Source organism: Trichosurus vulpecula, chromosome 1, assembly GCF_011100635.1.
Source record: "Trichosurus vulpecula isolate mTriVul1 chromosome 1, mTriVul1.pri, whole genome shotgun sequence".
Taxonomy (NCBI): domain Eukaryota; kingdom Metazoa; phylum Chordata; class Mammalia; order Diprotodontia; family Phalangeridae; genus Trichosurus; species Trichosurus vulpecula.
The window spans coordinates 400,534,243-400,548,039 of NC_050573.1; the positions used below are offsets into that span (position 1 = coordinate 400,534,243).

The 13,797-nt window shown below is 39.0% G+C and overlaps 1 protein-coding gene across 2 annotated transcripts in view; it reads left to right on the top strand.

Moving 5' to 3' along the window:
* The first annotated feature begins 2,068 nt into the window (after positions 1-2,068).
* Positions 2,069-13,797, top strand: part of IL7R (interleukin 7 receptor) — a 29,683-nt gene continuing 17,954 nt past the window's right edge. The window contains exons 1-2 of one of the 2 annotated variants that reach the window (XM_036742406.1): positions 2,069-2,150; positions 8,093-8,231. In XM_036742406.1, coding sequence (XP_036598301.1) covers positions 2,069-2,150; positions 8,093-8,231 — 221 coding nt within the window. Of the gene's footprint in view, positions 2,151-8,092; positions 8,232-13,797 lie in introns of those variants that run through there. The other variant, XM_036742407.1, reaches the window with a different exon arrangement.

Genomic DNA, 13,797 nt, shown 5'->3' on the forward strand with positions numbered 1-13,797 from the left:
GACCAGGAGACATCTCCATGAGCCTCATGGTGACTTGTGCTTCCTTCACTGTCCCTGGAGGTTTCTACTGTTCCCATCCCAGAGGTCCCTCACTCACATTTGACCTTTCTATTTCTGATTGATTTTCCTGAAGTAAATTAATTGGCCAATAACTATGACTGATCTGACCCCTTTGGACGAGGCTTGGTTTCATTACCTCTTGTCCCAGGACAGTATCTACCCTTAATTCCTCCTAAAAATTGTGAGTCCAGCAGATAAGCAGATGGAGTCCATCTCCATCTTGACCATTATATTTTTAAAGAAGTTTTGCCTAAGGCAAATATCACCCACAAATAGTCAATATGGTGGGAATAAGTCAAGGACTTAGGGTCAGAAGACCTAGATTTGAATAGCAACTCTATTGGATCTCAGTTTCCACACCTGCAAAATGAGAGTTGGACTAGATGATCTCTAGGTTCCCTTTCAACTCTGTTTCTGTGACTGAACTCTAAATATATTTCAAAGTTCCTGACCTCTGTCAGACTTCCATGTTACTATTTCTATACTATTTCTGAGGGTCTTCTCTTGAATCTAGCTTACTCGCACAAAGGAGATGTGCCAATGATCATGGCTCAGATAACCAGACACACTCATTTGCCAACTTATTTTTTGATAATTCATCCTCCCATGTTTTTTTCGAATCCCATTAGTACAGGTAGATAGATTGATGGATAATAGGTAGATAGACAACAGCTAGCTATAAATATATAGAGATAAATTATATTAAAATATATTTTTATAATTACATATAGTTATATGTAATTATATATTTTATAAATATATGTCATAAATAATATATGTAGATATTGATATGTAGATATATACTACCTGTATACATATATATTCTATTGTAGCTGTAATACAGCATCTACAATATCTTATAGCACAGTATCTATCCTATATAGATATGTGTGTATATATTATAGATAGATATAGATTGCTATAGTATCTATAGGCAGACGTGTATATTACACACACACACACGTATAGGGATAGGGATCTATGATTTTGTTGGTATACGGATCTCCTATACGAAGAGCCTCCTTCTATAAATTCAGGTGTCACCTTCTCGCCACCTTTATAATCCTAGAGCATTGCCCAGAGCATTGAGAGCTTAAGTGACTTGGCCAGCCCATGGTCGGTATGTGTCAGGGGTAGGACTTGAACCTCAGTCTTCTCACTCCAAGACCAGCTCTCTATCCACTAAATTTCAATTTATTTAATGATTTGACCTTAGAGAAGTAATGTGTAAAACACTGCCTAAAATAAGGGAACAATTCTTCTCGTACAAAAGATTTCTAGAAGGTTGTGGTTAAATCAGGTTTTTGTAAATCCAACTCAACAAATAATTCGTAAGCACTTGCTATGTGCCAGGCACTATGCTAAGTGCAGGGGATATACAAAAAAGCAAAAGACAGTCCTTGCCCTCGAGGAGGTCGCATTTGACTGGGTAGCCGTTGAGTTGGCTCTTTAAGGGCACTAAGGAGCCAGTTTATTTAAAAGAATTCTGTGAGGGCACATAATCTCTCTGTTCAGCTAAGAAATCATACCCTCTAGAGAGCTGGAAGGGACCTGACAATCTTTCCCTCACTTTTTTTTTTTCTGTTTTAACAACAGGGATTTTGTATCCTGCTTGGAGCCTGTATGGGTATTTCTCATCCGTAGCCACTTAGGTACTTTATTTGGAACCACTGCCTTGGTGTGCAATAAGCTTAGAAGTAGGGGAGACCAGAAGAACCCCCAGGAGCTGCAGCAAACAAGAGCTCACAAGCCCCCATTTCCAGTAAAAACTCAGCCATCCTCTCTACTTACTACAATTCAACAAATACTCAGGCTTCCTGTTACTGACACTTGTCTTCATTTCTCATGTGTTTATATTTCCTCCTGGCTGTGGTTAAGCAAGACAGAGTTACTTAGTGTTGGTTTATAAAGCTGCATCCCCAACTTTTTCTCTCACTTAACACAGGCACAGATTCTCACTAGCTCCAGTTTGTTCTCTCTCTCTCTCTCTCTCTCTTTCTTTCTCAAAATGACAGTTCTTAGTACAACTATCGGTATCATATTCTTTTTACTTCACTCTTCTTCTGGAGAAAGTGGCTTCGAACAGGATGGTGAGTCATTTCAAACTTTTTTTGTTAGGATTATGGGACTTTGAAGATTTCTTTGGGGTTGTTCAGAGCCATGAGAGTCTTAGGGACTCACGGAGAGTGATAAGGACCTTGGCATGTGCTGCTGATCAGGACTGAGGATTTAGATGATGACTTAAAAACCATTATTCTGGGAATCAAGAGCATTGGAGAATGGGCAGTCATATTGACTCCTGCTTTATAATTTAACTCCTAAATATCCAGAAGAAAGGAACTAGCCTCTCTGAAAGCTGGACCTTAAATCTGGGTGGATATAATTTCTTTTAAAGAAAGGATAGAGACCTGTAACCTCCATAAGCAATAGATTTTAAGAGTTAATCCCAAGTAGAAAACTCCAAGCCATTTGCACCTTATGAGTTTATTCAATAGGGCTTTAGGGAACTCCCAAAGCATAGACTTGGTGACAACACCACGATGCTTGAGATTCCCCACTAAAGCTTAAAGTTTTTTAACAGAAGAGATCACAAAATATTGGCACATGAAGGGACATTAGAAGTGGTAGAGTCCAATCTCTTCATTCTGCAGTTAATAAAAAGTCTGGAGAGGTTGGACTGGGTGATCTCAGATATCCTCCCATCTAGGAGGTTCCACACAATTTGTCCTGCTGGAAAACAGCAAGCATGGGACCAGAATCCAACTCTCCTATCTCCCAAGCCACTGTTCTTTCCACTAGATCCCACCACTTGATTTTAAAATCTCTAGAACATATTAGTCAAGAAAAAAACTGAATTTTTCCTTGAAATCAGCTTACCTGAGATCCTGAATAGGTTAATTTTCTTTAGCAAACCACTATTAGAGTCTGAATGAAGGGATGAATCATTGCTGTGATAATCCTAATGCTAGGAAACATAGATACAAAGAGAGAGCCCAATCCATAGGAATTCCAGCAAACAGTTGGCAAGAAGGAAGCGAACAGCAGCACTTTGGGGAGTTTGTTCATATCAATTCATTCCTGTAAATTAAGTTCTTTTACTTTGATAGTTTGAAACGTTTCCCGAGAGGTGGAATCAAACCCACCAACCCTAATGACTCAGTTTAGATATTTCACGTAATATAACTACTAAATAGGGAAAATCACTGACATTTTCTCGTCACAGAACAAAAGTCATATAGTTAACATTTTTTCATAGTCTGACTACATTATGAATCATTTCACAGAGATGCTTATTAGTTAAGAGTAAATGTAGTCCATACTTTGAACAAAAATGAAAATTGAACATAGAAAATGCATGTTAACTTATATTGTGATCTTTTTTTTTACCGTATCTCTCTTAAAACCCCGAGTTGTGACTCACGTGGAAAATTTGGTTTTACTTGGAATGTGTTTTAACTTCCGGTGAAAAGGGAGGGAGAATACTACATATGCCTTCGGGGAACAGTCACCTCAACTCTGACACATTTTAATTTGGGAGTGATTGCATACAAGTCAATAAATTAATCAACTCTTCAGCAGCATTTATTTAGCCCCTATGACGTGTCAGGCACTAAGTTAAGTGCTGAAGAAACAAAGCTTATATACGATTAAGAGGGGACAACATACATGACCTTAGATTAATAAATATAGAATGTTTGCAAAATAAATACAAATAATTGGTTGTGAAACAGTTAAGTGGCTTAGTGGGTAGAGCACTGAGCCTGGAATCAGGAAGACCTGAGTTCAAATCCAGCCTCAGACACTGAACAGCTCTGTGACCCTGGGCAAGTCACTTAACCTTTGTTTCCCTTAATCCACCGGAGAAGGAAATGGCAAACCACTATAGTATCTTTGCCAAGAAAACTCCGTGGACCGTGTTGGCATGCTATGGGCTTTGGGTAACAAAGAGTTGGACACAACTGGATGACCAAACAGTAATTGGTTAGGAGGCACTAACAACTAGCATATTTAAGAAAGGTTTCTCGAAAGACGTGGTGCTTGAGCTGAGCCTGGCAGGGAGCCAAGAATTCGACCATCAGCAAGGTCTGAACTTGGGAATTTCTGTTTAAATTACCTCCTGAGGCATCCAAAGACTTTCCAGCCTCCTTGGACTTGGAGAATTCCAGTAACTTGCCAGATGCTGTTTGTAAAGAAAAAAAAACCCGAAAACTCCGGTAAGCTCAGGGATGATGGTCCCCAACAGCATCTTACACTGCTGCATCCTTTTCACCATTATACAACGGCTACAGGTTTACAAAGTTTCTTCCTGACAACAACCCTGCTGGATAGGTGGTACCGAGTATTATCCCCATTTTACAGATGGGTAAACTAAGGCTCAGCAGAATAGAGAAACATGCCTGTGGTTACACAGCTAGTATGTGCCAGAACCAAGATGTAAGGTAACCGTGAAGAAATTGCTTCTAAAAACAAGCGCTTTAATGAAAGGATGGTAGACTCTGTACACACGGTGTAGCTGATACATTGAAGCAAACTAAGCTCCGTGGAACATCTTTATAATGCCAGACTAATCTTGTATTGCTCTGAGTTTGATACATTTAGAGGGACTTAATCTAACCCATGGGGAGAGGGCAGACAGAGGGCAGGTCTTGGAAGACCTGGGTTCAAGTTTCATTTTTGATGGAGCTATGGAACCATGGGCAAGTCACTTCTCAATGCTCTAGGCAACTAAGACCATAAAATACAGGGAAGTAGTTGATGTGTATCAGTAAGAGGAGAGAGGAGTCTCCACACCAGAAGTTCCCTCATGTCAATGAAATCACAGGTCTAAACCACCTGGTGAACCCCAGCCTTCCCCCAAATTTGTCCCATAGCCTATCTTCCTTTGAGGATTAACAAGACAGGTTATAATGATTATGCATGACAGAACTATAGAAGGTCCAAAGAGGAGGTGATAGAATGATGGGAAAAGAAATGCTAGGGCCAAAAATAAGGAAAGGAGGAAGAAGAGGAGGAGGAGGAAGAAGGAGGAGGAGGACAAGGAGAAGGAAGAAGAAGAAGAATGAAGAAATGAGGAGGAGGAGGAGGAAAAAGAGGAAGAAGAATTAAGAAATGAGGGGGAGGAGGAGAAGGAGAAGGAGGAAGGGGAGAGGGAGGGAGAAGAGGAAATCTTTTCTGTCTGGGAAAGCAAAGTATGAGGAGGGAGATATTGATTTTATAAATTCATGAAGTATGGTTCAGGTCAACCTACATTTGTACCCTTTGAAACTTGAACAAGGTAAAGGAAAACAAATAAGGGAAAAAGCTGCTTCACATAGTGGTTAAGAAATATTTTAAAAAATCCTCCTTATCCTAAGATGTAGTACAAATATCCAATAGAAGTCAAATCAAATAGCTGTGACTAACTAATTAGCCGGAAACAGTGGTTAATAGAGGCTTGAATATGCCTGTTTTTTAAGGCTTACGTCAGGGAAAGGAAGAATTCATGTCCCTTGGCCCTCCATTGGAAATTATAGCCCTGGGCTGAATGGTCTATGGATTAGATGCAGTGTGATCATTCTTAACTTCCTAGAGAATGTCTTACACAGAAATTATGCCTTCATGGGACCAACACAGAATATTAAAGTTGAAAGGCAACTGAGAAATCACTTAGTCCACCCTATACCCAAGTAGAGACCCCCACAAGATTTTCTAACATACCCAACCAATGGTCATCCAACCAGTACTTGAAGACTTTCAAGGAGGGAGAACCTGCCACCTCTTGAGGGAGCCAATTGGGCAGCTCTAAGCATTAGGAAATTTTTCCTGTCATCAAATTTAAATTTGCTTCTTTGTGGCTTTCACCTATTCCCCTTGGTTCCACCTGTTGGAGCCAAACAAAATTAGTCATATATATATATATATATATATATCTTCAATAGAACCACCTTTCAGATACTTAAAGACAGTTATCATGTCCCCCCAAAGTCTTCTCATCTCTAGGCTAAGTATCTCCTGTTCCTTAAAGTTAATTCTCATATGACATAGACTCAAGGCCTTCCCATTCTAAACCTAGGATCTTTTCATCATCCCAGTAGGTCCCTGAAACAAATTATCGCAATACCATTGGTCAGTGGAGTTGTGCATCTTAGCTAAGATCCCTTAGCAAGTGGGTAGGAAAAGTGATCCATTGACACAAGAGTCTGGATCTGTGATAACAAGCATAGTCCAAATACCACCTCAGAAACGCTTAACCTTTCAGCCTCAGTTTCCTCACCTGTGAAATAGGGATCTGTAGCACTTATAAGATTGTTATGAGAATAAAATGAGATAATTTATGAAAGCATTTTGCAAACCTTTAAAGCACTACATAAAAGCCAACTGTTTAATTATTAGAGGCTGCTAGGTAAGTACAATGTCTAGTACATACTGGGCTTGAGTTCAAATCCAGCCTCAGACACTTAACAGATGTGTGACCTTGGGAAAGTCACTTAACCTCTCTGTCCACTTCAGTTTCCTCATCTATAAAAAGGGGGTAATAATTTCACCTACCTCACATTGCCGTTGAGGGGATAAATGAGATAATAATTATAAAGTGCTTAGCACAGTATCCGGCAAATAGTCAGTACTACATAAATGTTAGCTATCATTATGTCTATTATTAATTATTACATACCCTTGTTCTTATTAGAGGCAGCTAGGTGGCACAGTGAATAGAGTACTGGGCCTGGAGTCAGAAAGACTTGAGTTCAAATCCAGCCTCAGAAACTTATTAGCTATGTGACCCTGAACAAGTCATTTAACCCGTTTGCCTCAGTTCCTTCAACGATAAAGTGGAAACAACGAAAGCACCTACCTCACAGGGTTGTTGTGGAAATAAATAAAATAAGATGGTATTTGTAAAATATTTAGCACAGTACCTGGTACAGAGTAGGCTCTTAATAAATACCCATTCTATTCCTATTATGTTATTAGGCTTGTTGGCTCTTCTCCCCTAATAAGAAAAAAAAAGGAAAATTAAAATTAATATTAAATTCATGTTGAAGGTTAAGAACAAAAGCACTGGTATACATTATCTCTGCAAATAGATCAACTAAGGGATCACAGAGAATTCAGGTATTGGCAGGGACCCTAGAAGTTGTTTTATCTACCATTTTACAGAACAGGAAAACGAGTCCCCAAGAGGATAAGCTGAACTTTATTTCATTTATCATCTTCCTCAATTATGGCACGAGCCCCTTGAGAGCAGAGACTGCCTTTTGGTTTTTCTGATTTCATCCACAGCACTTGGCTCATTGAAAGTACTTAAGAAATGTTTTTTTAATGCATTCAAGTGGCAAAGCTAAACTCAGTCTGAATGAAGAAATGCATTCAGTCATTGCACAATGTCTATTTTTTACTTTTTCCATCCATTCAGCAAACTTTTTTTTTGATTTGTTGAATGGCTAAGACATAGTATGGAGTACTGGACAGAATGCTGGATGTATCACCAGACAATCAGGGCTTGAACCCTGGCTCTGCTGCTTGGTACCTGTGTAACCTTAAGAAAGTCGCCTCACATCTCTGAGACTCAGTTTCCCATCTGTGTGATAGAGGAGGGTGGTCAAGATGACCTCCAAGTTCCCTTATATCTCTAACCCTATGATCCTGTAGAAATACCACGTGTGAGATGCTATGCTAAGAATGGTTGGAGATACGATGATAAAGACAACAATCCCTTCCCTCTAAGACTTTGCTATTTACTCTAAGTAATCGATGGCATGTTCATAAATAAATATGACACAAATTAGATACAATAACTGAAGAGAGCATATGGTGTTTTTTAAATCATGAAATTATGTCTGGGCACATGCTAGATCATTTTTTAACCTCATCCCTCTTTTCCCTGACGCCACCCCATTCATGATTATTTTTATTGTTTTATAAACAAAACCCAACTTTACCCTTTGGTACCCCCCCAAAAATATCTTAAACCAAAAGTCTACTCACTGCTAGATACCACATTTCAAATTAACGAAATCTCCTGCTTGACTATAATCTCTGTGTTGTTCTCTAGACGGATTTGAAGATGAGGAACAAGATGACTATGAGTTCACTTGCTATAGCCAATTGCAAGTCCATGGCCAGCAGCACACTCTGACTTGTTCCTTCAATGACTCGTCACTCAACAGCACCAGTTTGGGGCTCCAGATATGGTGAGAAACTACTGTGGTTTTTTGTTTTTGTTTGGAGCGGGGGAGGATAGAAGTTTCAAAGCCTCTATTAGTACTTCTGTGGGTCATGCTCCTGGGGGGATAAAAAAGACTTCTTATATTGATGCCAGAATTATCCAATTTTGTCATTTCATGAACACCCTAAATGGCCTTAGAATGCTTGTTACTGGACACACACACACACACACACACACATATACATGCCTGCATGCACACACACACACATTTTGTGCGATCATAAACACACAGATCCTTAGTTCATCTTCACACTCTCTCCTTGGTAGTGCTAGAGCTCCTGTTTCCTCCTTAGCTTAATATTAGATCCTAGATGCTAGGAAAGCATGTGAAAGGGCATGTAAAAACCAATATGGAATTGTTTGCCTTCCCAAGGAGGGTGGGTGGGGAGGGAAGAAGGGAGAGTATTTGGAACTCAAAGTTTTAAAAACAAATGTTAAAAATTGTTTTTACATGCAACTGGGAAACAAGATATACAGTCAATGGGATATAGTGCTATTGTTATCCCCTCCTTTTCAGATGAGGAAACTGAGGCAGAGGTTAAGCGACTTGCTCAGAACCACAAAGCTAGTATCTGAGGATGTATTTGAACTCAGGTCTTCCTGAGTTGAGGTCTAGTGCTCTATTCATTGTGCCACAGGCTGCATCTAGTCCATTTTCTTCAGTAAGCCAACTGCCAAAGCACCCCGATAATGCCAAATCAGCCCTATCTCAACCGTGCTGTATATTTAGGTAACCCAGGTATGAATGAAGCCTAGGATTTCTATATCACAACTATATACTTGGCCATAAGAAGAGGGGGACATTCCTTACCTGTTTCTTTCACAATATACCCAAATACCTAGAGCATCTTTATGAAATCCTTATTAAAACCCTTCATTTCCCCAAGCGAGAAATACCAATTCCTCTCTACCTATCAACTCCTACCTATAGAATGAGCGACCAAGATGAAAAATGGAATAGATTTCAATGATTCTGAAAGTCCAAATTATAGAACCTCAATCACAAACCCTAGCTGAAGTGAATTAAGGGAAAACTACCTAGAAACAATTTCAGAAAAGAAAAAAAAAAACCAATTGAGTCAGATTCTTTGGCTGCCCTCTCGCCATATTGCTTTGCATGGACCACAGACCGCAGTGGCTTTCGTGTTCCTAACACAGCGCCTTGCCCATAGTAGATGCTTAATGAATATCTGCTTAAATGAATTAAATGTACACACAGCCACGGGCAGAGCTGGGATCGTGGTTCTCATGAGTACTAGGAGACGAGCAGCAAAGAGAAGAACGACAACAAAAAAGTTCCATTTAGTTTGTGGTATAATGGAAAGAACATGAATCCAGAGACCTGGTGCCCTGCTCTGTCTCCTCCTACCTGTGTGACCTTGGCAAGTCTCTTCACCAGGGGTGGGGAACCTGTGGCCTCGAGGCCACATGTGGCCTTCTAGGTCCTTGGGTGCCACCTTTTGACTGAGTCGAAGTTTTACAGAACAAAGATTTGTTTTGTGAAGTTTGGATTCAGTCAAAGGGCCACACTTGAGGACCTAGAGGACCACATGTGGCCTTGCGGCCACAGGTTCCCCTCCCCTGGTGAAGAGACTTGCCAAGGTCACACAGGTAGGAGGAGACAGAGCAGGGCCCCAGGTCTCTGGATTCATGTTCTTTCCATTATACGACAAACTAAATGGGGCTTTGGGATTTGTTCTGTGAAGTTTGCATTCAGTCAAAGGGCTGCACTTGAGGAACCCACCCCAGCTCTTCACCTTTTTCAGCCTGTTTCATTGTCTGAAGAAATGATTTATTGTCACCTCAACAAAGTTGTAAAGATGACATGAGATAGTATAGTTGGGAGGTACTGTTAGTTCAGTAGGAAGGCAACTTGCTTTATCAAAGTATCTTTTGGCTGTCATTAATATCTAAATTGTATATTAATATATTGATAATATATAATAATATATAATAAATAATAAGTTACTATATAAATAATATAATATAATAATATATAATATAAATAATATACTGTATCATATATAATATAAATATTATATAGTACAAATAATAGTAGTAGTAGCATAGTAGTGGTAGTGTAGTACTAGTGTAGCAGTAGTATAGTAGTAGTAGTGTAGTATAGTAGTAGTAGTGTAGTAGTAGTAGTGTAGTAGTAGTGTAGTGGTGGTGGTAGTAGTAGTAGTAGTAGTAGTAGTACAATAATAGTAGTAGTACAATAATAGTAGTAGTAGTATAGTAGTAGTGTAGTAGTAGTAGTAGTGGTAGTAGTAGTAGTACAGTAGTAGTAGTATAATAATGTAGTAGTAGTAGTAGTAGCAGCATAGTAGTGGTAATGTAGTGCTAGTGTAGTAGTAGTATAGTAGTAGTAGTAGAATAGTGTTGTAGTAGTAGTATAGTAGTAGTAGTAGTATAGTAGTAGTATAGTAGTCGTAGTCATAGTAGTAGTAGTAGTATAGTAGTAGTAGTAGTAGTAGTAGTAGTAATATAGTAGTAGTAGAGAAGTACTAGTAGTAGTGTAGTAGTATAGTAGTAGTAGTGTGGTAGTGGTAGTAGTATAGTAGTAGTAGTGTAGTATCAGTATAGTAGTAGTATAGTCATAGTAGTAGTAGTATAGTAGTAGTACTAGTGTAGTAGTAGTAGTAGTAGTAGTAGAGAAGTAGTAGTACTAGTGTAGTAGTAGAGAAGTAGTAGTAGTAGTAGTAGTAGTGTAGTAGTGGTAGTAGTATAGTAGCAGTATAGTAGTAGTAGTAGTATAATAGTAGTAGTAGAGAAGTAGTAGTAGTAGTAGTGTAGTAGTAGTAGTGTAGTGTAGTAGCAGTGTAGTAGTAGTAGTAGTTGTAGTAGTAGTATAGTAGTAGTAGAGAAGTAGTAGTAGTAATGTAGTAGTAGTAGTCATAATAGTAGTAGTAGTAGTAGTAGAGAAGTAGTAGTAGTATAGTAGTAGTAGTAGTGTAGTAGTATAGTAGTAGTGTAGTAGCAGTATAGTAGTAGTAGTAGTATAGTAGTAGTAGAGAAGTAGTAGTAGTGTAGTAGTAGTATAGTAGTAGTAGTTGTAGTGTAGTAGTATAGTAGTAGTAGTGTAGTAGTATAGTAGTAGTAGTGTAGTAGTATAGTAATAGTAGTGTAGTAGTAGTATAGTAGTAGTAGAGAAGTAGTAGTAGTAGTGTAGTGTAGTAGTAGTGTAGTAGTAGTATAGTAGTAGTAGTGTAGTAGCAGTATAGTAGTAGTAGTAGTATAGTAGTAGTATAGAAGTAGTAGTAGTATAGTAGTAGTAGAGAAGTAGTAGTAGTAGTGTAGTAGTAGTGTAGTAGTAGTATAGTAGTAGTAGAGAAGTAGTAGTAGTATAGTAGTAGTAGAGAAGTAGTAGTAGTAGTGTAGTAGTATAGTAGTAGTAGTATAGTAGTAGTAGAGAAGTAGTAGTAGTAGTAGTAGCAGTGTAGTAGTAGTATAGTAGTATAGTAGTAGTAGTGTAGAAGCAGTATAGTAGTAGTAGTATAGTAGTAGAGAAGTACTAGTAGTAGTGTAGTAGTATAGTAGTAGTAGAGAAGTAGTAGTAGTAGTAGTGTAGTAGTATAGTAGTAGTAGTATAGTAGTAGTAGAGAAGTAGTAGTAGTAGTAGCAGTGTAGTAGTAGTATAGTAGTATAGTAGTAGTATAGTAGTAGTAGAGAAGTAGTAGTAGTAGTGTAGTAGTAGTATAGTAGTAGTAGAGAAGTAGTAGTAGTAGTAGTAGTGTAGTAGTATAGTAGTAGTAGAGAAGTAGTAGTAGTAGTAGCAGTGTAGTAGTAGTATAGTAGTAGTAGTGTAGAAGCAGTATAGTAGTAGTAGTAGTATAGTAGTAGAGAAGTACTAGTAGTAGTGTAGTAGTATAGTAGTAGTAGTGTAGTAGTAGTAATATAGTAGTAGTAGTAGAGAAGTAGTAGTAGTAGTAGTAGTAGTAGTAGTAGTAGTAGTAGTAGTAGTAGCAATAGCAACCAATATTTCTATAATGCTTTAAGGTTTCTAAAGTGCTTTACAATTGTCTCATCTTAATTTCTCAATAACCGTGAAAGGTAGGTGCTTATTGTTATCCCTATTTTGCAGATGAGGAAATTGAAACAGAGGTTAAGTATTTTACCCAGCGTCACACAGCTAGTGTCTGAGGCTGGATTTGAACTCAGGTCTTCCTGACTCCAGATGCAGCACTCTCTCCACTGAGACACCTAGCTACTTATGAGGATGCTAGACCCCAATGGTTCTGGGAAATGATATGAAAACCTGACTCTGTAGTAATTGGCATTAACCAGTAGGTGGATTAAGGTGCTTTTAAAAGAAACCATTTTGGTGGGAATGATGGGGTGGTGGACCTGGACCCTAAAAAGCCCTAAGATCGTGTCTAAGTAACCCCCCCACCCCCACCACACACACCTTGTGAGAAAATTCCCTCCTTGTTACAGACACAAACAGAGTTGACCCTGTTAATTCCTCAGATAAAAGTTATCAGTGCAGGGCACTGGCCCAAGGACTCTTTCCCAGGGTGCCTGACTAAGGATCTTGTCACTGGCACGTGCCCAAGGTCCATGCCTATGGCAGCTAAACAAAAAAAAAACTGTCCTTTCTCTCTCTGTGTCTGGTATCAACAAAGTTGTCTCTACTGACTCCCTGAATTTTCCCATCCATAGGTCACTGAGGCCTGCTGCCAATGACACCTGGACCCCTTGCACTACTTAATCAGCACCCTTAACATTCCTTTCCCTGCCCCTTTTCCATATAAGTTTTAGATTCACCCCAATTAAGTTGCAAGCTCCCCAAAGGAACTTTGCCCACTACTATTGGTGCTACAATAAACCTTGCCATTTGACTGAAAGAAGGCTTGAGTGTGTAAATTCATTCCAGGCAACTCTGCCTTGGCATTCTTGGGGTTCCAGCACTCCAAACCTCTTTAGGAAGATCCACACATCTATCAGGTGTACATAGAGCATGTGGAATCAGATCCACTCAAGAGGCAGAGAGCCACAACAGTGTGGCTGCTATCTTCGAATACACCATAAGCTTCAAATTCATTAAATCACTAAAGTCAATTTCCATCATAAACATGATCTGGCAAATATCTTATTGCACCACTGTTCTTAGTTTATTAAACTAGGCCAATATTCAAATGAATTGAAGGGATAAAAAACAACATTGATCCAGGTTCATCCCTTTGGACTAAAAATATTACAGGTCTAATTCACCAAAGGTCATTGATAGATTCTGTGAAGACATGATTTCAAATGAAATGTGGGAGAAGTGGGGAAGAGCAACCAGTTCTATAGCAGCAACACTAAAATGTGAGATCGTTTCCAAACAGCCAAAATTTGTCCTGTAAAAGCTTAAAATCTATCTTTCCAGACACCTGAGACAATGAGAGAGAATCATGAGGAATATTTGGGCTAGGTTGGGCTACGCCAGTTAAACCTTGACAGAGCTTCATGGAAATGCTAACAGGGTGTTGTCATGTGAAGGAGTCCAGGGTATCAGGGAATTTCATCTGGGTATAAAACATGAAAGG